We start from the raw sequence: 26,600 nt of genomic DNA, 5'->3' as shown, positions 1-26,600 counted from the left end.
CATGAGCTATGTCCCCTTCTTTCCAGCCTTCTGATCCACATACACCTAGCATGCTCCTAGTATTTGCTTTCAGATCACTGTACTCTGCACTATGTGGACAGGGAGCCTTTTTCAGCCCAAGGGTCGCTTTATGAGATAACCTTATAGTGGACACATGCCACTAGGGGGTTGGTCTAGAAGGAAAAACAGGTGGAGCAACATGTATCATCATCTTTTAGTGTCTTCCATAAACACGGTTTTAACAATGAGTCTGTAAGTGACTGTGGAGGCCAATTCTGGATCCACACGTCCTTCCACAGTGGGAACATTGGTCTCCAGGCGGGAGCTGATCACGGTTTGGATTTGCCAAGCATGCCTTCCGCCTAGCACATTTCTCCCTTGTGTCCTGAGTACGAGTGTCTTCAAAGCCCATGACACCTTTGGTAAAGAACTTAAAAGCCAGGCACACAAACACCCCTCTGTTCTCCACCCAGACAAGGAAAAGGCATTATCATAATCCAAGGGCACATTCCAACCAGGCAGTTGAGAAAGACACACAGATGGCACATGGGGGAGTCCCAAGGGCACCTGTCCTACACTAGTAACTACTGTCTACATGAGCAAGAGATTTGCAGTGTCAGTTCTGGATCATTCACCAGTGAGACCATTTCTCCACAAGTGTGACCTCCACACACAATAGAAATTATAAGATTGCTACAGATGACACAGGCTGAGAGGAAGAGAGAATCTCTCTGATCTTTTGGGGATTAGTGGCTCTTTGTACCTTAGTCGCTAAGCTTATCATTGGAAGTCAGTTCAGGGATTGTATGAACCGAACCTGAGCTATGATTTGCCCCATGCACATACCAATAAATATTCTGATTTAGATTTTGAGGAAAGATAACAATAATCATTCAGTGAAGAGCAGAGTGGGGGGCTCACATAAGGAAGCATACAAGGCATGGCTAGAGAAAATGGATCTGAAGTTTACCTTGAGCTCTACAGGGTTCTGGGGAAAAGATTTGTCAGACATCATTATCGTGTGCTGCTTGATCCAGGAGATGAGAGAATCTATATGGTTCTGGTATTCTAACCACCTTGTGTCCACCTCCTACAGAAAGAGAGGGAAAGAACAGCCTTTTATGTGAGATAAATGATTAGGAAGTAACTGCTCTAAACGAACAGTAGACAAAATATTAAGCCAAATTGGAGAAAGGACGAGACATGAAGGTGCATGCTTTCCGCTGAGTCTCAGAATACTGTATCAGGGTAACACCCAGCTTGCTGCCAGAGATGGTGTCCATCCAATTTGGCATGGATCAAGGTCTCAGAGAGCCCAGCAACAGGGCCATCAAGTCCCAGGTCTCCAGGAATGGCCACTCCTTTAGTTTAAAGCTTTGCAAGTCTTTGTCCGGCCTTTTGCAGTAAAAGGACAACCACTTCCCCTTTTTGTGATGCTTTTTCAGAGCTACACATCCATTCAGGAATAGGATCCTGATCTGAAGAGAGAGGATTTTATGCCACCTGAAGATGGAACTTTATTCTCAGGGGGAACATCCACTTCAACTGCTAGGTGTGGCTACCTGATTGGGTTTCTATTGACTTCTTCTTCTTGTAATGGAGCAAACCACCAACCTCAACTTTTGTCAATACAAGCCCACCTAGCTTCTGTGTTGTCTGCCTCTGAAGGAACCTGTGTGTTTCCCATAAGGATAAAGGACAGACCTAGGTAATGGTGTTTCAACTTACACAGGTAGCAGAACAGCCACAGTCTATCTTTTTTTGCTACGCAAGGGGCCTCAGTACCTGATACCTAAATAGCAGGTGCAGCCTCAGCTGACTGTCTGCTACTTCACCCCTCACTCCAATTTAACTCTTACAAGATGCAGACTGAGAGGGCTTCACCATCAAATATATGCATTTTTCTCCACCTCTTTCCCTCTTTGTTTACCATCAAGCATTATAAATAGTTCTGGAGAACCCAAAAGCTTGCACTCAACTTTGTGACATTTTGGTTGGGCATATAACGGTATGGTATGGATTTCTGAAGCATTCCTCCCAATACTGTAGAAGCACCTTGTCCAAATTTTGATTAGTCAAGGTTCCTGTTTTTCCCCCAGCTAATTGCCCACCCGCGCATCCAAGTCAACATATGCACATTATCCATTTCCTGAGAGCAATTTCCAAAACATTTTGGAATGGCCCATTCCAAAAGCCATTCATGTGCCTTGATGGTCTCATCAGAATGAAAAAGCAGCAGCAAAGCTTACAGTGGCACTTATGCCTTCTCCTCCCTCTGGAACTTTGGGAAAGGCATCGTAAATTGAAGACACATAAGTTATCACAGACTTTTCATCTGGTGAGGGAACATCCACATCTAGAAGAAAGGGGAAAGAATGAAGCAGTCAAATGGGTGGACTGAAAAGAAGAACTGAAGCATGAAAGGTAGCTTTGTGTTCCTATTCATAAAAATACATCCCAAGAGCCAAACCACATAAAGATTTTCCTGGACTGTACAACTTCAATATTCACATATGTGTGTGATTAAAGGTTTCAAAGCTCTACTGTGGAGGAGAGAATACTCCTTGCACAATGAAAACAAGCTAGCCTAGAATTCATCTTCCCTGGCACTCTGATTTTCTGAATGAAGAGAGCCTAATTTAAATTTATTTATTTTTAGTTTTGGCTCTGTGCTTTTCCTCTTTGATGCTGCCTTTAGTCTGCTAAGTGTGCTTTAATCATTTCTATGCTCGTTTTTATATTCTGTAAGCCACTTTGAGCAGCCCTTTTTGAAGCAAAAAGGAGCGTATACATTTTTGCATAAACCACACACACACACACACGCAAACACACATCCTGCATACACAGAGAGCAGAACAGATAAACACGCAACCCAAGGAAAGCAGCAGCATGAAATTCTGCTGAATGTTTAAATCAACTCTAAGAGAGAGCTTCAGATCTGACATGAATCTTAAGCAGAAGCCTTACTTGATTAATCAGTGCAAATCTATTTATTTATTCAAATCAGTAAAATAAATAGATGCCTGACAGTGTTTCTAGAGGTCCTACATGATTCGATCCTCTCTGCTGTTCCTGTGCCTCCTCCTCCCTCCATTTCCTACCTTCACTCCACTGTAAAAAAATTAGGCTGTGAGCTCCTCTGCAGGCAGCTACCTGTCCTTTAACTTATGCAACTCCTTAAAAGCACAACATACACAGAACAGTGCTAAACAACAACAATTGTGCCCTATCCTAATCAAGTTTCAACCATTCTGCTTGCCATGGCAAGGGTAACTGGCAAGCATAGCTCACTGGCAAGCATGATCAGCAGCAGGCCTTACCCCTGACAACACTGAAGTTGCAGAGGTGAGTGTGGAACACCTGATGTGTGTGCAGCATTCCTTGCCACCTCCCTGGCTCAAATCTGGGAGGAGAGCTAAGGGTTGTTTGGCTGCTGTGCAACCAAGGCGAAACCAATCTAGCAACCCCACACCTGCCCACCAACATTTCATGCTTCAGAGTGGGAAAATACTCTCTTTCCTGCCAACCCTTCCCTCTGATAGGGCATTGTGCTTGTATCTTGAATGCTGTTGGGTGAAAGTACCACAGGCACCTTTGGCTAGCAGCACCCAGTACAGCATATTCCTTTCCAAGGAAAAGATGGATGGGGGCTTGGAAGGAGATGGACAGGAGGCTGCCGACTATAAGACTGACCAGCAAAAAATGGTAGATTTCCCACCACCAGCACCCCAAACTTTATATTTATTTGTTCAGAAAAGTATCAGAATCAACTGAGTAAACATTAGGCTGGCCATGAAACCATAAGAAGCAGGCCAGCATGTGGAGTTTACTCAGAGGCAGCCAGGTTGTATAGTGAAGCATCAACAGAATGCCATGTCTACTGCTCAAAAGTCAGTGCATTTGCCCAGCTGACTTGCCCCATCATCACCTTCTGCATCCAGCAACCTGGTGACCCCAAGCCGCTCTGCAATCTCGAAGGCCTGTTCCAGATTATCTCGGCTGCTCTGAATCTGAACTCTTTCCATATCCACTAAATCTGGCCTGCAGAAGACAGGAAAAAAAATGTGATTCCACATTTGCAGACTGCTGTTATCAGAAACTTCTGCTACAGATAAACACATTCTAAGTGTATTCAAAATCAGATTTCAGAATTTAAAGTAAGAAATCTCAGTATTTGGGACTCAAACCGCAGAATTTGAGCATTTAGCATCTGCACATGATTTCATTTTAGCTTTAGAAGTTTTCCCATTTTTCCAGGTTGCCCTCCTAGCTGGGCAGGGAAAACAGACACGTACCTGTATCTGTGAATAATAGCATTGAACATCTTTCCATCACTCCAGCAGGATGAGAAGTTGGTGCACTTCACTCCCACATAGCCCGCCGTCACCTTCTGCGTCCATAGAAGGAGCTTTTCTTTGGCGGACATGTCTCCCGACTCTCCACTGATGTAGATGTCAGAGATCTGGAAGAGAAGACCACAGCCTTGAAGCAGTCGTTTCATTTGGCAGAGCACCATGTCAGATGCAGTGAAACTACTGAGGGAAGAAGGGCTGTAGCACAGTGGTAGAGCAACTGCCTTGCCCGCAGAAGGTCCCAGGTTCAATGGCCCATGGCATCTCCAGGTAGAACTAGGAAATGTCCTCAGTCTGAAACCCTGTGGAGCAGCCGATCATTGTAGACCATACTGAGCTAGGTGGACCAAGGGTCTGACTTGATGTAAGGCAGCTTCTATGGCAAGGAAACACTTTGGAGTGAGAGTGCATGGTCAAGGCCAGATGGCCCTGCTGCATGTCAAGGTAAGCCATTGGCCTCAGGCAGCCAGATAACCAGCTCACCTTAGGTGCTGAGGAAGGTGCAGAAAGGAGAGAGATGAGCTTTCTGACTGGTTTAATTGCAGCTCATTGGTTGATCTTATCTTTGTTTTAACTGGTATAAAAGCTTTACATTTCATCTGTCTGTTAACAGATATTATTTTGTCTCGTGAGCTGGCTTGGGGTTCTGGCACAGGTAGAAAAGGGAGATATTTGATGAAGCAGTGGAGGCTAGTGCATTAGGGTGAATGATGCACTGGCTCAATAGTCTCAATCTATCAATCTACCCTTGTCCAGCCCCCACCTGCCAGTCAGTTTACTCCTCATGGGTCTCAGGGCCACCCCTGGAAGAACTCAACAGGGAGGGAGATGGGGACAAAACTGGAATTTGTTGGCTCTGGTTTCACCTACTACTGCTCTCCCTGCCAATGAGCACCAGGAATTTGGAAGGGGTGGTCTCACTGAGTCAGACTGTGTTATTATTAAATGTAGCTTGTTCAAAAGCTTGGCCATAGCTTCACGAGGCTAGCATGTTTCATGTAACACTTGCAGAAACTGAAAGTAGCAGCTATATTATGGCCTAAAATTTTTTATTTACCAAAGTATTTTTTAAAGGACTTTTCTCCTTGGTTGGGTGATGAGAAAGGCCAGCCCTGTGCCAGCCAGCAATTCAGATAACATCTGTCGATCACTGAGCCACTGCCTGCCAATCAGGGCATTCCCCCTCCTCCATGATGAATGCAGATGGCTTAGCATCCCACCCATCCCCCTTCCAGATTCACAGAAGCAGAGGCAGCCACTGTGCTGTGCATTTCTGTGCAATCAGACAGATTAGAGAGAAAAATGTGCCATTGTGCAGCTGCTGTGGTGCATATTCTTTATACAACCAGTGTGGACACAGTGTGGATGGAGGTATTTTAGATGTACTTAGGAAACTGAAAGAAGTGGCTAGATTCACCTAAAGAACCAATTTTGCTTGATGTTTCCATGGCCCTTGCAGACCCCCATGCTTATTTGTTTATTATTATTTTAAGTTATTTATAGAGCCCTCTTTTCAAACTAGTTTCCAAAGCAATTTACACTAACAGAACTGTAAAACAGAGCACTAGAAAGACACAGCACTATTAAAAACCACTAGTATCACTAGAATACAGTAGTAAAAACAGCAGACTCAATAATAAAACACCTTTTTTAAAAAAAAATTGCTTGTTTCCCCTTAAAAATGGTTCAGTGTTACATCTCAATACCTGAGAGAGAGCCAAGAGTTGGTCACAAACCTGGGTACAGGCTTCCATAGCTTGAAGTGTGCTTGCAAATGTAATGTATGTTAACTCTGTATAATACCTGAACTGAGCAAATCGCAGTTACAGCAGTTCCCTCACCTCTCCCGGTTCTCTAGACTGAAGCTAGTCTTGCTTCTATTTCACTATATTATTTAGTTAAAATATTTATTAACTACCTTTCATCACAATGATTTCAGTGGGGGACGGGAACAAAATTCCCTTTAACACACCAAATCTATAGCTCCTGAAAAAATAAATACATTAGCTCTAATTACAGAAATGTCTGCTTAATTCCAAGTACCAATCAATGATTTTCAAGTCATAGAGCTGGTTCTAAAATGGGAAAGAGAAGTTGGTCCAGCCATCTCTTCGTTTTGAGCTGACAGGAACAACTTTATCCTCAAAATGCTTTGCAAATTTGTCATAGCAAGAGACAGAGGGGCCCACCCCCCTCTTCCCTGGGATAGCATCTTTACATTTAATACAAACTCAAAACAACTCTGCTGGACAACTCCTTAAGGATGCAAAATGAGGCGGCAAAATAAGTTTTTTTTGCTGCCCTCACTACCACATGGAAAGCACAACCATGTCCTGTTCTCATTTGTATTTCATCATTTTTCCTCCGTAACTTGCAGAACTTGCACACCAGCCATCGCCCAGCCTGCTTCACTGGCTAACTGTTCCCCATAAGACCAAAGAGCCTCACAGGCTCTGCAGCACTAAGAGCAATCACATGGATGGTCCTCTCCATCTCATATTTTCATAGTGCTATCAGGGCCTCAGCAAGACCAGAAGCCATGTCCCCCAGAGCATTCAAGAATTCCTCTAATTATCTAATTCTCCAGAAATGGACCATAATAATGATCCTGCAGAAAGGATGTGCTGCCACCAAGTCAAGTGTTCTGACCCCCTGTTCTGACCATGGCAAAAGAATTGATAGCAGATCACTTAATAGCAGATCACTCCACACATGTTCTATAGCAGACCACAGATCAAGCACACACACTACCAAATGCAATAGAGCAGTAATGTATTAAGGTTCACCCATGATGGCCATGAAGCCCTGAACCAAGGTAACCATGGTGTGAATGTTTAAGTCCCCCAGAAGAATCATCCCTGGTTCTTCAACCCTGAAACTACATCTGCTGGCTCAGATAAAACTGGATAGATGAGACACCAGCAACACCCACTCTGTCTCTCTGTCCCAATTCCAGGCATAAGCCCTCAAATCCAGGCTCTGGCTGAGTCCCTGGTTTCATGATATGCCTGGTATGTTAACTAGGGTTAAGTGTTACCTTACCTGCACCACATTCATTTAAGAGCAGGGGACTGATATTTTGCTGCCAGTCCCATTGGACACAGCCAATTTCCCTTTAGAAATTCCTAAGCCAGGGTGCCACTAATCCTCAACGCTTCTAACTCTCCTTCAGCAACGAAAGCAGGACTAGGTGGGGCAGACAGGAAAAGGGATCTGAAGCAAGCAGCGAAAAGGCAATTTTCATTTGGTTCTCTGCTAGCTAAACCTAAGGGGTCTGCTTAATTCACAACATTTGAGGGCCAAAAGAGAATTGCTGGCAACACAATGCAGTGGGTGGAAAAGGGAATTGCCTCCAGAGCAGAAAGGGAGCAGTTTAGAGAGAGAGCATGAAATGCTCCCTGGGCCTTTGCCCCATATGCTGCACGGCTTCCATCAGACCCTACCGGTCCCCAGATCCATATTCTTTTTCTGTCTGGGAGCCAAGCTCCATCTTCATCGATGCAGGCGGCTGGAAGAACACTCAGAGGAACGGTGACGGCATAGTGACCCAGTTTCCAATAAAAGAGAGAGAGGGAGAGGGGAGTGGGCTGCCGAATGCTTTTTGCACTTGATGGAACGTGCACACCTTCAGGCACGAGACGAGCGCTGGGAAAGAGGGTGGGGCTCAGCTCTTTCCACGGCGAGCTGGATTGCCGCTCCTTAATCAAAGGAACACTTTGTAAGCAGGCAAGAGCTGGCTGAGAGAAGGATGCCAATTTCACAAGATCAACACATCTGTGGGAATGAAATACGTGCCATAATTTAGAATGGTGACAGCCCTCCCACCACTAGTGCAATCTACAGGAGGGCTTGAGGAAGGGAAACAAATCCAGAACATTTAGCACCTACTAGAAAATTGTCCTTTTTCAAGGGTACACAAATTTTGGCTGGGCTTAGTAACCAGCCAGCAGTTACCTCCACCTCTGCCTATGCCTCCACCCCAGGGAGGGCCAGCGTCTCACTTTGGACTTATGAAAGCAATGAGAATTCTCCAAGGACTTTCAAAGTCCAGCAGGAGGTCAGAGATGAGCCCCCAACCCTCCACTTTACACTGGGATCAGCACTCACCAGACCAACAGGTGTGGTCATCACAGGCAATTCAGCGAGTGCACTTGTGGAACCCTCCCCATCACTGTGACAGTGATATCACATGAGTTACCAGCCACTGTGTCTGTAAGGAAATGAAGGAGCAAGACCCAGTTCTTGCAGGAGAACCAGGCTCAGACCTGTGACTTCCTTGCTGCACAGGGGCAGCTGTTAACTCATTTCCACAGTCCTTTCTTCACGGTCTCTTGGCCACTCTGGGCTTTTGCAGCACACAAAAGATCCTGAGGGACCTGTGGGGCCGTGGAATACATGGAATCACGAGATCTCCTCTGTGTACATGTCAAGTGCCTCTTTTATCCTGAAGGGGGAAGGTCAAAATACCACCGCCACCACTCAGGATTTCTAAGTAAGCAAAACCCATTCAGCACTACATCCCAAAATGACTGTCAGCAACCCAATATCATGTCCCAATTTGTGGCAGTCCAGAGAAATGTGGAAGAAGAGACACATGCAGTCATATTGCGGGGAGATAAAATATTCCTGGATCACCACAGCTCACAGCCAGTTCATACACAGCCTTCACCAACATGCTGCCCTCCAGATGTTTTGGACCACAACTCCCACTGAAGACGACTATGGTGGCTGGGGCTGATGAGAGCTGTAGTTCCAGATATAAGGAGGACACCAGCTTGGGGGAAAGTGTTCTGTGGCATGGTGGGAAGCTCCTCAACCAGCCCTGCACACTCGAAGGCACAGTAGGAGGACAGCCACATCCACCATGGTCCTTTGTCCCATATGGTGATTTCTGGGTTTAAATAAATAAATAAAATTTTAAAATTGTGCAGTAGCACCTGAGAGACTAACTAAGTTTGTTCTGGGTACTGTATAAGCTTTCGTGTGCATGCACAATTCTTCAGATTGTATCTAAAGAAGTGCGCATGCACACGAAAGCTTATACCCAGAACAAACTTACTTAGTCTCTCAGGTGCTACTGGACATTAATATATATATATATATATATATATATATATATATATATATATATATATATATATATTATTTCGACTGCGTCAGACCAACATGGCTACCTACCTGAATCTGGGTTTAAATGTTATCACAGCAGCATGGCATCCTGCTAGGGGAATCGTGGAGCCACACCACACAGACAGTGCACTAATAGTCTCCAAGGTAGTATAGCACAGAATAAATATTTTGGGACTCAGGCTGAGGAAACCCAAGTTCAAATCCATGCCCCATCACAAAGCTCAGTTGGTGGTCCTATGCAAATCATATATTTCCTGTCTAGCCGGTCTTATGGGTGAAAGGAGTTGCTGTAATCCTGTAATTGGCTGCTCCATGTGCTGAGCCACTGAAGTATAGGGACAGACTTTCTTGTGCTGACCCTTCCGAACAGACTGTGACCACAAGGGCTCACCACTGGATCTTCCTGGGCAGGAAGCAGTATAGCCGAGCCTTGCTTGAGCAACAAAGCCTTGGCCTGCTCATGCATCCTTGATCGTGCTTTGGTCCTCCTAACTCCTAGCTTGCCTGTCAGTCCTGCCTCGCTCACTGGTCCTTACCACTGGCCGGGCTCGTGACTCAACTCAAACCAACACCCACAGCCTAGCCCTGAGCATGGGGCAGTTTGGGAAGATAAAATGAGAGAATTGTCACATTCTATTCAGTTCTTTAAAACTCTGGCCAAGGGGTCAAATATGCCCTGCCAAGCCTCTCTACCTAGCCTGCAGGACTGTCTCCATATCACACCACCTCCCCAGCAACACCCTCTGCCCCCAAGACCATGTCCCTCACCAGCCCTGCTTTGTATCCCTTTTTAAGCATTTTTGCCTAGCTGGTATGTGCCTTTGAACTCTGGTAATGCCTCTTTGCTTGCCTAGATGCAAGACAAAGAGGGTGTGTGTGTCAACATTAGCCGTAACATTCGTTGCTTTGTCCTTGTTTGCCACTGGCCCCAGAAGGTTGCCCAGAAGCAAATGCAGACCCAGGTCCCTCCTTCACCCCAGAGGAAACACCCGCAATGTCCTATTTCCACTCCTGATCAGCGACAGTGGCATCTTGCCTTGGAAACAAGAGACCAGGAAGATGGCTGGAAATACAGGCCTCTCTCTCCCTGCTCCACACAGCCAAAGGAAGGCGGCTTCGCCATTTGTATTCTGTGGATCAGCTCCCCCCCCCCCCGCCTCTCTCTCTCTCCAGACACGGGCATGCTTATCACATTGAAAAGCCCGTCTTTGTCAGCTGCTACCTCAGAGACGGCTCTGTGGGGCTTTTGCTCTTCTCAGTCAAACGTCTTTCGTCAGAAAGCCTCCCCTCCCCCCTCAAAAGTCTGCCACAGGCCTGAAGGAAAACCAGAGGTCACATGACCATAACACTTACACTGGGGAGACCCCAAATTTCAGACGCCTACACTGTGAAACAGCTACTCAAGTGATTCAGAAGCAAGTTGGAATGGTTGGACCTGCACTCCCCACTAAAACTAGAGATACCAGGTAACACCAAATTCTGTCACCTGCTTTAGAAGACTAGATGAATCCTTGGGCATGCAAAGTGCACAAGTATAGGCTGGGCAACAAAAAACAAAGTCCAAAGGAACCTTCTGTATTACAGCATCATCATTCCACCGTATATTCAGGATCTTAACCAGGGTTAAGCATTATGTCTTCTGCACTTGGGCTTTCTTGCTATAGCAATAGCCTTTCCCAATTTCCACTGAACTGCCTTATTTCAGAAGCCTTATCTAAGCTTCAGGGAGCCTCATTCTCCCAGAGAACAAGCCTTCGGAATGTATTCTTTTTTAAAATAATAATTTTGACAGGTAGCTGTATTTTGGTTCATGTATTGTTTTGGGAAGCATGAATTAGGTAGATTTGCTTTAAAATCCTAACAAAACTGATTTTTCTCCCCTATCCCTATTCTGCACTATAGCTCCCATCAGTACCAGGTTGGACAAGGCCTATGAAGCCTCATTTCACCAAAGACAATGGTGAAGCATTTGTGACTGAATTAAGTGACACTCAGCTGATCACCCTCCTAGGCATCACTGTTGAGCTAAAATAAAATCAGACAGACATAAAATGTTGCTGAGCCCTGGGATATTTCCACAATGTTTTGGAATAACAGCAACCTCAGCCAGATAGCAGATATAATATACAGAGGCAGCGTCTGGTTAACCTGGCTTGACATTCACCGTCAGCTCCCTTCGCCAACCCTCCTCCAGCCCCCCAGCCTTTTCATGCCAATTCAGATTGGAGTATCATGATAATTTAATGGCTGCCCTCGCGCCTCTCTAACAAGCTTCAAAGACATCTTCCAGAGTGGTGCTGCTTACTGAGGGGCGGGGCACCTCCTCAGCGGAAGAATCTGCCCTTGGAATTATTCAAGGAAGGAAGGAAGACTTAAAGAAATTGATGGTGAGAACAGAACCGAGATCACACATTTGGCAGTTTGCAAATGCTAGCCTAAAAAAATAAAATAAAACCTTGAGTGGGGGAAAGATTATAAAGGTATTTAGTAAGAGAATCATGCTCTTCCCCTAGGAAGGCAAAAAAGCTGCCACTCCCAGGGAATCAACAGAATGTCCCCATCTCAGCACAGCAAAATATGATCCAAACATACCTTAAAACTGAAAACTAGGACTCCAGACCTCCAGATGGGAGGAGGGAGCCTACAATGGAAGGGTTAACTAGATCTATCTTCTAGCTTTCTCTACAAACCCACCCCCCTCATTATCGGCTGTGAAGGTTTTCCACAAGACAGGTGTGAAACTAGCTTTTATTTCACCAGGGCCAAAGACCCAGTTTGGCACTCCCCTACACACATCTGCACCCATTTTCAGCTTTGTATTCTTGTTATAAAAAAGTGTGCCTAGACATTCCGTGGTTGCACCCATAACCTAGGTTTACGGTGCCATTTAGCTCCTAGCTTTCATATCTCAGTTTCTAACAGTGCCCACACATGCATATGCATACACACACACACACACACACACACACACACACACACACAAAGGGTGGGGTGGGGCAGGGAGCCTCAATGGCGTCCCTCCGGAGACTTCACCTGGGGCAAAAAACCTGGCCCCCTCCCCCCACCTCCCAGTAGCTAAGGCCCCGCACAAGACTAAAATGGAAGCCAATGCTGAGGAGTGTGGAGAAAAATGATTTAAAATGTGTTTCAATTACAGTACTGTACCTTTAAAAAAATATAATCTGACTTAATCCACACACACTATTAAATCTGAGTCACATCCATCTAGCAAAAACTTTGGTTAACGGGTCCTATTCTATGTGGGAGAGAACTCTTGAGGACAATGCTGCTCCCAGGCTTTTGAAACTTCCAAGACTGACTGCCTCCTTGTCATTCTGCTGACTGGAGAATACTTTTTGTTCTGGCAGGCTTTGGGAAACTGAATGTTTTTAAGCAAAGGGCTCCATAATAGCATGCTGCACTTTTTTTCCCCTATCAGCATAGGTTCTGTTTTTTAAAAACATTTTTAAAATTCCAACAATAGTTTATATACTTTTAAACTATAACTTTTTATATGTTCCGAGTTAAGTGTGTTTTATTTGTGTTTGTTTTAATTTTTATGAGCAGCCTTGAGTTCCAGCTCTGGTGAAAAGGTGGGATGTTGTTGTTGTTGTTGTTGTTGTTGTTGTTGTTGTTTCTATACAGTACTGCCCTTCATCCGAGGATTATAGGGCAGTTTACAATACAAAAACGCAAAACATAGTAACAATAAAAAACAACACCCACACAGTTTAAAAGGCTATTTGTTCCTTAATTAGCAAAGGCCTGGGAGAAGCAGAATGTTTTTGCCTGATGCCTAAAGATATGTAACAACAGGAGAGCATTCTACAAGTGGGGAACCACTGCCAAAAAAAAGTGCGCCTGTTCTTGTGTTGCCACCCTCCAGACCTCTTGTGAAGGAGGCACATGAAGATGAGCCTCAGCTGATTATCACAGGGTCTGGGTAATCATCATCATCACCCTCAGATTGGAGAACAGCATTTAGACCCTAATGTTAAACTCTGTAAATGGCACACAGCACAATCTGATACATGCCTACACAGATGTAAGTTCTACTGAGTTGAATGAAGCTGAGTTTTAGGCACATGGTTGTATGTTTACAGCCACAAAAACGTACCGTAAAGATTTATTATTATTATTATTATTATTATTATTATTATTATTATCATCATCATCATCATCAAATCCTATCTGGACCCAGGAATCTGCCAATTCCTCAAAAATACTAGGATATCCCCTGGATTTCCCCACAATCATCTACTGACTGCATGTGGCAGGTAGTCCTGTGTGACGCCTTCCCACTATCTGATCTCTAAAATGATTATTACTATTTTGGACCTTAACATTCAGACAGCATCAGGAAGAAAAAAACTGTTTTGTCCAATAGCCTACTAACCCTTGTTGTACAGAGGTTTTGAGCATTTTGTATTCAGGGGCATGAACTTGCTTAGTATTCTTGCATGTGTTTTCAACTGATCTCTTAATTATTGCTAAAACACTTTTCTGACTTTTTTAAAAAAATGTAGGATACAGCACTGTACCACCAAATACTGCAGCATGCAGCGATATTGCAATATGGCATAGTATTAAACATGTTTTAGTGATAATTAATCATTTATAGTGTGGACAGCATATAGCAGGATGTATACAGTAAAATAAGTGCAAGATCTTCCAACAGCTTAGAAAAGTCCATTGCAATTGCTCTTGTAGCTCCACATGTAATGGCAACGGTTGGGTAGCATTAGGAGGCACCCACCTGGAAGTAGAGGAGCTGAGATGGGCAACCCTGAAGTGGTTTCTACTTTAACAGCTGCTAAACTATCAGCTGCAAACTATCTGAAGGTGTATGTGGCTCCCTCTCTGTTCGATTGGTTTTACAGGATCTGCAATGCTGCAATTATGTTGAAACTAAAATGCCCAAGCATGTAAAGGCAGGACAACCACAGAACAAATTGATACAAAGATGGCTACTGCTTTGAAACTTTGTGCAATGAAAAGTGTTAGAACAACACAGGCTGTGACCATTTTAGGCGTGTCTGGTATATGTGCACAACTGTGCACATGTGCATTGTGCCAAACGCAGGAGTGACCCAAAAATGTCGCAAAAAGGGGTGGAATAGGGCAAAGCGGGGGCCGAACTGGGAGGGCTTGCGTGGGCCCTGCTGGCACACACGGGGGTCCAGAATGTAACCCCAGTGCAAATCAGTTGTTGCCCAAATACTGTGTTATTTGATCTGAATAAATTTAGACTATGGCAGGGTTAGCTAACATGGTATCCTCCAAATGTTATTGTGATCAAGCGGTATGTAATATTTGAACTTCCCGCACTGCAGGGGATTTGTCTAAATGACCCTCAGGGTCCTTTCCAATTCTACAATTATGTGATTCGATGGTATATAAATGCTGTTAAATAAATAAATAAATAAATAAATAAATAAATAAATAAATAAATAGTTGCTGGAATACAACTCCCACAATGCCTGACCACTGGTAATGCTGGCAAGGGCTGATGGGAGCTGTAGTCCAACATCTTGCACACATGCACACATCACCTTCCTCAAATGATCCATGCAGATCAGCTTAGGAGGGAGGCTTCTTGCCACCTTCCCACTCATAAAATGATCAATCTGATGGCCAGTTTGCATCCCCATCAAGATGCTGCGTCGAAAGATGTGTCCCTCTGCTCACTCCAAGGCTGCAACTACTTTGATTTTTCTTTCTTTTTGCCACATCCCAAACAGGTGGGGTATTGGGGGACCAGAAACATTTGCACACATAGGGGTGTGTGTTGTGTGTGTACCAGGGGTTAGAGACACCCAGCTCCCTGCTGGTAGCCAAGTCTGCATGGGCTACCCTGGGGCACTATGTTGGCTGGGCCTTTAGCCTTGCACAACTCCTTCCCTTGCAAAAGAAACTGCTTGTTGACAGTAAAATCCTGACTGCTTTGTAAAGCTGTAGAAACAACAGGTTCTTGGCCATCTCTAGTAAACAGCTGTTCTCCATCTACTTTATGGCTGCTTTTGCAAGCACTTGGAAACTGCTATTTTGTTCCCCACTTAAACTTCTCTCTGCTAAAATAAATGTTTCTTCACGTGTGAGAGGTAATTTTTACTTGGATGAAGTGCTCCATTTAAGAAGCTTTTGTTAGTGAGTTATATATGAGGGGCATATGATTGTACATTGTATTGTGTTGGGGCCTGCCCTGTGACCTTTGGGTGAAAGGATATAAATGTTAAATACATCCAGTTCCTTGTGCTTCTTCTCCCTTGCCAAAAGTGCTCCACAATCCTTCTGTCGTCTGTACTGCTCTTCCGAGAATGCCTTCCAGCTCGCTTGCAAGGAGAAGAATGAACAGACGAGAACACCCCACCAACCTACACATCATGCTGAGCTCCTGAAAAAAAAAGTCCAGTCCCATCCCATGCTGAAGTCTCATCACAGGAGCAGTGATGGGAGAGGTACAAAAAACCCCCACACCATGTTATGCACCAAAATGTTGTTGGGCAATATTTGAAAAATTGCTCACCTCTGAATTGATTCCTAATAGCAAAATGCAAATCAATGACATGCAAAGTAACAGAGAGAAGTGTGATTTGAGCATGTACAGAGTGCCCACCCCTCACCACAGAATAACTACAACTCATCCTGTAAACCAGGCATGCCCAAGGTCTGTTTCAGGGGCCTAATTTGGCCCCCGTGGCAGTTTATTTCCTGGGGTAAAATCCTAAAAAGCAACAAGACCTCAACAACTTCAATCCTAAAAAAGGTCAACAACATTGGTTGGCCCTTCAGTTGGCCCTCATGGCCCTTCACTTCATCAAATCTGGCCCTCTTTGAAAAAGTTTGGACACCACTGCTGTAAACGATCAAGAACTATAAAGTGAAAAGGTTTCCCAATTCCATGCAGGGTGGAGAGGGATGAGAGTTCAATGGGGCTTGATATCTAGTGCCTCTCATTTTAGAGAACTCCTGAGCATATAGGTAAATTCTGGTGACCAAACAGGCTTGAGAACTGCCAGCTCCATCTGTCCCCCATCACACTGCATTAGTCCACAGCCTCCGTCCTACAATAATTGCTTTTAACATTAAAATTCCATAGAGACATCTAATAAGAGATATATGACCTGGTTTCTTCTTCTATAATGACATCATCGTCGAAAAGTCCATGCCAAATTGCTTGGGCATTTTATGCCAGATCTTGATGCAGTTTTAGGGCTTGCCTGCCCCCTAACCCATCTCCCCCCACGCCCTGACACAATGCCTTGAAATCAACATCCCTTCCCTCTCCCTAGGGGCATACCATTATAAATTAGCAGCTACTGTGCAGAGTTTTGACAGCTAAAATACATGTTAACAAATGAAACACGGGGGTGCTTCCTGGTGGAAGCCCATGTACATGTGCACACACCCACACCTAAAAGAGGAAACCTAGACCAGGGATGACATTGGAACAATGTAAGTAGTCTTTCTGGCTACATAAAAAGCAATTACTGCTTGAAGCACAACCAAAAATCCTTGACCTTTGCCTACATCACAGAAGGGCTCCAACGCCAAACCAGGCAAGTTCAGTTCCCGCCCGGTCTTACCATTTTTAGTTTGTTTACAAAACAGAAATGCACCAAAAGGGTCTATCCGCAAAACAGCAACTCTTGCCTGATTTAAATAAGTTCACCTGCTCATCCTGGACTTAGCCCCATAATGTGCGAGGTAGTAGCAGAGACAGGAGCACTACTGAGTACATGCAGAGTTCATTTCCCTCCTCGCCAAGTTAAATTATGTTGCATATGGGCTGAGGAAAGAGGACACAAAGTGTGTTCTTCAAATAGGCTTGAGACTCAGTATCATTCTAGAAACCCACAAAACACTAGGGAGAGATAACAAACAGGCACCCAAGTAGAGGAGCCAAAGGCGGTGCTGGGAATATTCTTTTATACATTACAATAAAGGTACAAATCTACAAGCTCCGGGAGAGGAAGGGGATTACTCTGAGCCAGAGTCTCTTTTCCCACACCAGGTCTGAACTCTGGGACTAAACAAAAGAGACAAAAGAGCTTCCCTGCACATGTATGGAGTGCATTTTCCTTAACACTTACTGGTTTCCCTCAAGACTTCTCACCTATAACCAATTCTAGGCAGCTGGGAATTGGAACAGCTTTGCAACTTAGTCCACGGCTTCCTTTATTAACCTACGTTTTTAAAATTATACATCACTGATGGCCAGAGCAGTGGGTGGGATGGTGGGATCTCTTCCAATATACAAAGGCTGCCCGGTGTGCTCACTTGGAAGCAATTTTTACAAACCCCAGGCAAAGCAGCCTGTTTACAAGCCTTGAAATAGGGGGTGGGGCTCCCAAGACCAGGGGGGTGGGGCTTCCAGGACAACTCAAGTCCCAGGACTTTTCCCATCAGGAAGTACCACCATGTAAGACTGCTGTTCCTGGCACGCATAACCCTCCCAGATCCCAAAGAGGAAGAGAAAATAAACCCACACTGACCCCTCTTTCAGCTGGGCTAATCTTCTCATTTGCAGTCATCTGCCATTTAGGGCCTTCTCCTCCCACAGAGGAAGTGGGGCAACCTCCACAGAGCAACAGAGAGGTCCTCTCAGTCCCTGGCATCTTGACTTGCTGGTGGTGGGTTGAGTCGCTCCCATATCCTGAGGAGCGCAGGAAGGTGCTGGAGGTTGACCCACTGAAGGAAGACTTGCTTTGGGAGGGAGGCAATTTCACCCAGCTATTGTCCCCTCCCTTGCCAACAGGTGGTTCTTGCAAAAATGGTGTCTGCTCAGGCTTCTCTGTGCCATCAGTCTCCACCAGATCCACCAAAGGCGATGGGGTGGACAGCTCCGAGATTGTGCCCTTCTCCACCGTCCAAGAAGTAGCCCATGTGGCACTTGATAAACTTTCATTCCCTTCCGCACTGTTCCAGGTCCCATGAGCTTCTTCCACCACAGTTGCTGGAGTTTCCAACTTTGGTTGCTCCCAAGACCTGCACACCACCACAGTGCCCGTGTCACTCTCTGTGGGTCCTTTACCCAAAGCCTCCCTTTGCAAAGGCACCAGAATGGCTCGGCTGTTGCCAGATCCCAGCCTCTGAAAGGCAACCAGCTGACTCGCCACCTTCTCGCGGTTTTGCTCTGCTGGGTTGTCGAACAGGCGGGCAATGACGGTGGTGCCCTCCTCCAGAAAGTCCCCTGGGCTCCCGCAGACAGAGGAGGCATTTTCTGTCACTAGGTCAGCTTTCTCAAGCCTCCCTTGGAACCTCTCCCTCACCTGCACAACATGCGCTTGCTCCAGCCCCTCTGGCTCCAAAGTGGGGCAAGCCTCCCCATATGGGGCAAGGCTTTGATGTAAGCCCTCGGCAAGGTCTTCTCCATCCTCCTCCCGCAGGGAAGAGGCGCTGAACTTCACTGCCGCTGCCTCCTCTTCCTTCTCTTCAGCAATCTCGGTCCCTGCAGAAGGTCCCTCTGCCACCAGATCAGCGCTTTCTGGCACTGTCCTCTTTTTCCCTTTCTTCTTCCGTTTGAAGCGGGCTTTCCTTCTGGGGGAGAGGGGAGCATTCCCTGCCTCCCCAGCTTGATCTTTCGGCTCTTTAACACAACCCAGAGTATTCCCCATCTCCCTGGTGCGCAAGACACCAGTGACAATGCAGCTAAGCTGGCACCAGGCTCCTGGATAAATCCTGACCGCCGCTTCATCAGATTAGATGCACATTAAAAAAAACAAAAAACACCACTACTGCAGGCACACTCATACATACACGCACACAGACCAAGATTCTCCCTTTCTAGCTGCTGCCGTTTTCAGACAGCCATCTTACAAGGCTGGGAGCTGGAGGAAGACACATTCGAAGCATCTCACTGCAGTTCAGAAATCACTTGACCTAAAAGCAGACGGAGCCCCGATTGGCTGCAGCTTCCTCTCTCCAAATATGAGGTAATGGGAGTGCTACCCTCCGTAAGGCAAACAGAAAGCGGAGAGCCAGACAGAGGCTGGGAGGTGGCAGCAGGAGGGAGCGAGCAGGAGGGGGGGGGGGGGAGAGAAGCTGGTGAGGGGTGTGGCACGAAGACAGATAGATGGAAATCAGGGAGCAAAGTTTTTTTAAAAAACAGAAAGCAGAAAAAAGCAAAACAGCAGCAACAACAAAGATATTGAGCTGAGAGAAGGTAGCATTTAAAGAGGGGGGGGGCAGAGAGACATAAAAAGAAAAATCCCAGGAGGAGACAAACACACTGTGCATACTAAGAGAATGCCCAGAGCTGCTGCTGCGTTCGATACAGAAAAGAGAAATTTGAGCAATAACAACCTAGGGATTTGTGGAGATACACATTATGAAAGCTGGAAAGAGGTGTCTGAGGCGGGGGGAGGACTCTCCAGCTCAGTTACACCTATAATATTTGATAGCCAGGCATTTGAAACTTGCATCTATCCCTGAAAATCGTCACGGTAAACATTATTTTACAATCTCTCTTGGTCATGAATCTGAAGGTAAGGTTTTTGGGATGTCCAGAAGTCAAGGAGGGATGCTGACTGTTTAACAAGAAGGTGTCCCTGGATGATCAAAGCAGCATCCATTGCACCAGGTTTTGACAACCTGGTGCCCTCCATATATTCTGGACTACAATGCCCATCAGCCCCAGTCAGGACTGCCATTTCAGCTTCACCTACTGCCTAAATACATCCCATCCCCAAAATGCACAACATCCCCTGCAGAACTATCCTTTATTCATCTGGCACATGCTAAACACCTCCCTACCTCCCTATTTCCCCCAGGCATTCTCTGATGACTGATAGTGGTTGATGCATTTGCTTGATCACTGTGGATATTAGAAAGAGTATTATTGTATTTTACTATTGCTGCTGCTGCTGTTAGTCTTCTTTAGTCTGCTACGACATTCTCAAATATTAAGCAGCGTATAAATATTTTAAATAAATAAAATAAATACTCCAAGATTAGGGGGGAATGCCTTCTGGGACAGAATGTAGAATTCCAGCACCTATCGCTTTAGAAATTTACCACTTGTGAGAGTTAAGTGGTAAATTAAATATGAGGAAGGAGGCCTCATATCAGTCTCTACCCTAGTTTTGAAAGTCTACAGGTGTCCCCCCACTTGCGAAGTGGTTACAGCCAATTGATATCAAAAATACTGGATCCAAAAATATCCACAACTAGAATTAAAGCTCTGGGGCCATCTGGAGGTTGGAGGATGAACGGAAAAGTGACAGCAGTGGCCGCGCAACAGCTGTTAGGGAGGGAGGCTGAGCAGCCTAAGCAAAGCCCCGCTGCGCCTCCAGTTTCTTTGGGGCTTCCTCAGCCCTCACTGATGTCCTCTCTGGGCTCTGGGGAGGGTCTGCTCACAAGCCTTGAGGAATCTCCAGTTCTCTCCCACCATTTCCGGGTTTAATTAAATCATTTATTTATTACCCAGCATCACACATATACACGGTTGCGAACTAGTGGATTGTGTATAAGTGGGGGGAACACCTCTATGTCTGTCCAGGGTGCTTCCATACTAAGTGATGTGCAAAATTGCCATGTGTCAATCATTTATTTTTTATGGTGCATCCACACTATGCCACCATCCTGGTGATTGTCACCCTGCATTTTCTTTTTGGGTCTACTGTCATTTCTTAGTGTGCTACCAGGTAGGTGCTTAATTTATCAACACGTCATTTGAGATATAGAAAATGGTCTGCAGACAACAGACCATTGACATCAAATTTCCAGTAAATCCAGGTTAAATGGGATGGGAGTGCAGATATGGGCTGGCATTTGATTCAACAGCATTGTGCTGGGTATAACTGGCATGCATGAGGAACACCCATTCCACAAAAATCACCCATCTGGGAGCACCCTCAGATTACAGAAAATCCATAGTGAGTTTCCAGAACAGAAGCACAAGCTTGACATAAGCAAAATACCCTGGTGATCCTCTTCTGTCTTTTTTAAAGGGTGGGATTTTGATGTGGGCAGTGACTTAAAGGAGACATGAATCTACCACAGCTCGGCACATTCACCTCCAGCACATTCAACTCCCACCAGCCACAGGAACTGCAGTCTAAAGCAGATGGAGGGCACCAGACTGAAGAAGGCTACCCTTAAAATAGCACCCACTGCAAAGTTTAATCACCCTGTTTATTTGTTTTATTGATCTTTTCATTAGCATTAACATGCTTTTCCTGCTATAAATATTTTAAAATATTGATAACATTCCATGTAAATGAAAGTGTGTTGTGGTTGAGGAATACTATAATCATATACGGCTTTTTTTTTTTTGCTTTTTTTTTAAGGATGGGAGACTTTCTAGTCACAATTGTTAACCACATTAGCTAGAAAGACAATGACTGGAAAGGTTTTTTTAAATCGTCTCCTTTTTTATAATTACCATTATAGTGTTCTGGTACTCTTATTTAAGTGGTATTTCACTATTAAAAGAAAAGAAAAGAAAAAAGCCAGAAAAGTGTTAGCACTAATTTTAAAAAGAATGCTTCAAATAAATAAACGGAGTGATAAAATTGTACCACCCACCCCACAAAGCTTTCAGTGCATTATGTGCCAAATTTCAGGTGGTCATTCAGGTGAATTGGATCTTCCCAGCCAGGGCAGCTCTTATGTGGTATGGACAGAGCAAAACCAGATAAATATGCCAAAAGCCATACCCCAAAATGAACAAGAGCTTCAACATTGTAAAGAATCACTTATTATGTGCATCTAGCTCACAGGGACACAGCAACGTGCATTAGCATTAGGAGCCCATATTTTAAATGTCACTTTCATTTTTGTGGGCACCAAATGGTAAATATAAGGGGAAGTTACATGGCAAATTCCATGTCTGGGGGCACAGATGGCTACTTATTTGATGTGGTGTGGTGTATTAATCACCTAATCCAAAAAATAGTCTCCAGGTGACTTACAGAGAAAGGGGGCTGGGAGGGAAAAACAAATAAATAGCCTCAATAATCACAACAACAGTGAAACATCAACAGAATATGGGTCACAACAGGGCAGTTAAGAAATACCTTTAATACATACTATAATACCTATAATATGTATAATTACTTTTTAATGATTATCTTTTATATGTGTTTAGCTTTTTGTATTTTATCTATTGTGCATTTTTATCTATAAGCCACGAAGCCATCTGGTCTGGGGTAAAAGGTAGGATATAATAATAATAATAATAATAATAATAATAATAATAATATCAATTCCATCCTTCCAGTCGTCCTTCCTTATTCACTCTACTCAGCGCAACCCAACCCAGAAATGAAAATATAACAGGTAGGGCCAAAGTGAAGTGGGCAAGAGAGCTGCTTAATATGAGATTTATTTTATTTCTTTGTTTCATAAAATTTATATACCACTTAACTGAAAAAACGACCTCAAAGCAGTTTTCAAAAACACACAATAACATCAAGAAAAATTAACAACTATACTTTAAAACATGCAAAAATTAAATACTACTAAGCGATTAAAATTACCTCAACTTCCTAAGCATCTTGCTGAAACAAGAACACTTTTAGCAGGGCCCGAAAAAAGGTACAGTGAAGAAGCCTGCTTGATCTCAATAGGCAGGGAATTCCAAAGTGCAGTTGCTGCCACACTGGAAGACGGAGTTTTTACAAATGCTTACAAAATGTATTATGTAGCACCTATAGCAATGGCGTACAACGTTGGCCTCCACACTGAGGTAAAGCAAGGTGGCGGGGGGGGGGGGCTTCTATTTGGAAAAGGATGCAATACAAGAATGCAGTTCAAAACCAAGCAGTCTAAACAAGTCAGGGATCCAAGCTTGGCTCCCCAACACATCACCCGTGGGCCATGATGTACCCACAAAAATATTCCCTGGCACCCATGCAGCACTGCACTCTGCTGCCTTTCTCAAGCTGCTCAAGAGTAGCAAGCAAGCGATGCCATCCCCATCTTCCTTCTGCTGTCCCCCCCCACACTGTTGCCATGGCAACAGCATTACCCAATAGGAATTCAGATCCTTCATGCCTCTGGCCAACCTGACTGAGGGAGGCAGGGCAATTCTGAGCCTCTGTGGGAGCCTGATGAACAACTTGAAAGAGGGCAGAAACTCTGGCAGAGAGTTGAGGGGAAGACCCCTATGAAGGGGCCCTTCTTGCACATAAGACCGGCAGCACTGTCAGGGGCAGGACTTTGGGGCAGAAGTTCAGGGCCCCTCGAAGTGGAATGAGAAAGGGGACCCCCAAATGCAGCAGGGCTGCAATGCCACATTTTGAACTCAGGCCATATTTGCACCATACATCTAAAACACTAGGATACCCCTGTCAAAAGTAATGGTTTCCCTCAAAGAAATCTTGGAAGTGTAGTTTATTATGAGTTGTCAGTGTGGGGTGTCCCAGATAGAATGAGAGAAGGAAAAGGCAAGGGGATGGATAGGTTGGCAGGGGGACCTTTGGGAGGAGGAGTGAAGAAGCATCTACTATCTTCAGAGGCTCCATGCACTTCTGACAATTTGGGGGAAGAGCATTTGCCCACACTCTGACCCCACTAAGTTCAATGGAACATATCCTATACCACCACATGGTGCTGTTGCAATGACATGGCAAAGGCGTTGGTTTTTTAAATGATGAAAAGGGAAGGGTGGATTTTAAAAAGCTCCCAGAGCACCTCGTGGGTAGGATATTAATTTGGGGAATAATATATATATATTTACAGTAGTACCTTGTTTTGTGGCCGGGATCAGTTCCAGAGCCTAGACTGATAGCCGAAAAGGACGCAGGGCAAAGCATCTGTGCACGCGCGCAGAGCGGTTTGCACTTCTGTGCATGCGCAAAGCACGATTTAGCGCTTCTGTGCATGCACGAGTGGCAAACCCGGAAGTAACCCGTTCTGGTACTTCCAGGTTTGCCGCAGATGTTCGCTGGAATGGACGGTAGACGAGGCGGACGTTCATGGAGGTATTACTGTAGTGGTGAATTGGGTGTAATGATAAGTGGGGGTGAATTTCTGTTATGATGTATCTTAATTACTGTTTTTAAGTGGTTCATTTTTCTTACTTTGTAATGCTTTTAAATGCATAAGCCACCTTGAATTCCAGCTCAGGAGAAAGGCAGGATATACATACATACATACATACATATAAATAAATAATAATTATTTCAGAACAGGATCTGTGTGGGATATTAATTGGAGACAAATTAATTTAAGAGGGACTCCATTTGGTCTATATGTGCTGTTCTGCTACCAAAAAAAGCACTGGATGCATGCTGAGAGTAAATGCCTGAAGCACCAAATTTCAAATGTTGCAAATAATATTCTTCCAATTACAAGGTGTAGAAAGACTGTACTGTACCGCACCCCAACAGCAAAGGCGTTGGCATACAGTCTTGAAAACCCTGGAAAGGGGAAGGGGATGCTTTGTGATACAGAGTCCAGCATGAAATTATAGAGCCCGAGAGTCCTGTTTTGCTAAATTTGTTTCCTGCCTTTCCATCAAAAGGCACTCTTTAAAAACTAATACATTTATGGCAGCAAAAGCTTTTGATAATAAGCAAGATCTTGCTTCAGCACATGCATGAACAATGAACTGTCAGATATTATATATTACGTAGTTTTTGTTGTATGCTGAAGATGCAACTGATAAATATATTTTAAGACCAACCCTGTTCTCTTTTTTGTAATCTGTTTCAACTGGTCTTGATATTGTGTTTTTAAATTGTTGTGACCTGTTCTGGGATTTCACAGTAAAGGGTGGCAAGAAAAAAGGGTAGGCCAATTGTGTCAGGACAAGGTTTGGGAGTGTTCAGATGTACTACCTGTCTATCCACATGGTGTTCATTTCTTTCTCTCTTTCAAGAAAAATATCACAATATGCTTGTCAAAGTAGTGTTGAGGAGTAATTTTATTAACATATTAGAGCAAGATTTCACATTACACAAATAAAGGATGTCCCTTTAAAATAAATAAATCTGTTTCTGTCTTCTTTCATCCGTATATTTACAACTAACTGACTTTGCCATTGGTCGGGAGTGATATACTTTGCCAAGCCACTCTCTCTACAGATGGAGATATTATTTGCCCTCCAGTACCTCACAATGCACATTGCATTACTTTCAATTAGATGCCCATTCAGATGCTCAGCCCCATTGGCATTCTGACCCAACTACTCCTAATTTAGCTTTCCCCAACAGAAGCTGGACTGGGACAAAAGTCTTCCAGCACAACACTAGTCGGTGATGAAAGGGCCAACACAGAGTGGCAAAGAGGGACTAGCAGACCAGTTGCCTGTGCTTGGATAAAGCTGATGGTTCCCCTCATCCACCCACAAGCCGAAACAGAAGGCTGTGAACAAGGCAACAATGGCTGCAAATAGATATTTGAAGATGGTTTCCTCTTATCCAGGCTAAACATACCCAACTCCCTCAAGCATTCCTCATAAGACTTAGTTTCCAGACCCTCTATCATCTTGGTCACCCTCCTCTGCATATGTTCCAGCTTGTCAACATCCTTCTTAAACTGTGATGCCCAGAACTGGACACAGTATTCCAGATGTGGTCCAACCAAGGCAGAAGAGAGCAGGATTGGGACACTATGCTTCTGTTGATGCAGCCTAGAATAGCATTAGCTTTTTTTGCTGCTGCGTCACACTGTTAACTAATGTTCAGCTTGTGGCCTGCTAAGACCCCTAGATCCTTTTGGCATGTCCTACTGGCAAGCCAGGTATCCCCCATCTCATATTTGTGAAGCTGGTTCTTCCTGCCTAAGTGCAGAACCTTATACTTGTCCCTACTGAGATTCATGTTGTTAGTTTGAGCCCAGTTCTCCAATCCGTTAAGGTCATCTTGAATCTCAACTCTGACTTCTGCAGCATTAGCTACCCCTCCTAGTTGGTGTCATCTGCAAATCTGAGCTCGTTTTCAGCTTTGGCCCACCTTCTCCCTGCAACTGTTAGCTACTACATGATTAAGATCTAGTATTATGAGAGGGAGAAAAACTTTTCTCTATCCACATTCTCAATGCCATGGCATAATTTTATAAACTTCTATCATGTCACCTTGTACTCGCCTTTTCTCTAAACTAAGAAGTCCCAAGTACTGTAAGCTTTCTTCTTAGGGGAGTCGCTGCACCCCCTGACTATTTTGGTTGCCC

At 44.6% G+C, this 26,600-nt stretch overlaps 1 protein-coding gene across 19 annotated transcripts in view; it reads right to left on the bottom strand.

Moving 5' to 3' along the window:
- MACF1 (microtubule actin crosslinking factor 1) overlaps nt 1-26,600 on the bottom strand; it is a 292,549-nt gene that overhangs the window by 154,366 nt on the left and 111,583 nt on the right. For 9 of the 19 annotated variants that reach the window (XM_083751563.1, XM_083751572.1, XM_083751574.1 and 6 more), the window contains 4 exons: nt 4,296-4,462; nt 3,929-4,041; nt 2,250-2,356; nt 971-1,090 (listed from right to left, as the gene is read on the bottom strand). In XM_083751563.1, coding sequence (XP_083607689.1) covers nt 971-1,090; nt 2,250-2,356; nt 3,929-4,041; nt 4,296-4,462 — 507 coding nt within the window. Of the gene's footprint in view, nt 1-970; nt 1,091-2,249; nt 2,357-3,928; nt 4,042-4,295; nt 4,463-17,977; nt 19,382-26,600 lie in introns of those variants that run through there. The other 10 variants (XM_083751562.1, XM_083751577.1, XM_083751581.1 and 7 more) reach the window with 5 other exon arrangements.

The sequence above is a fragment of the Podarcis gaigeae genome (assembly GCF_964106915.1).
Source record: "Podarcis gaigeae genome assembly, chromosome: 8".
Classification (NCBI taxonomy): Eukaryota; Metazoa; Chordata; class Lepidosauria; order Squamata; family Lacertidae; genus Podarcis; species Podarcis gaigeae.
Note: the sequence above shows the minus strand (reverse complement) of the source record. Positions and strands in the feature narration are given on the sequence as shown.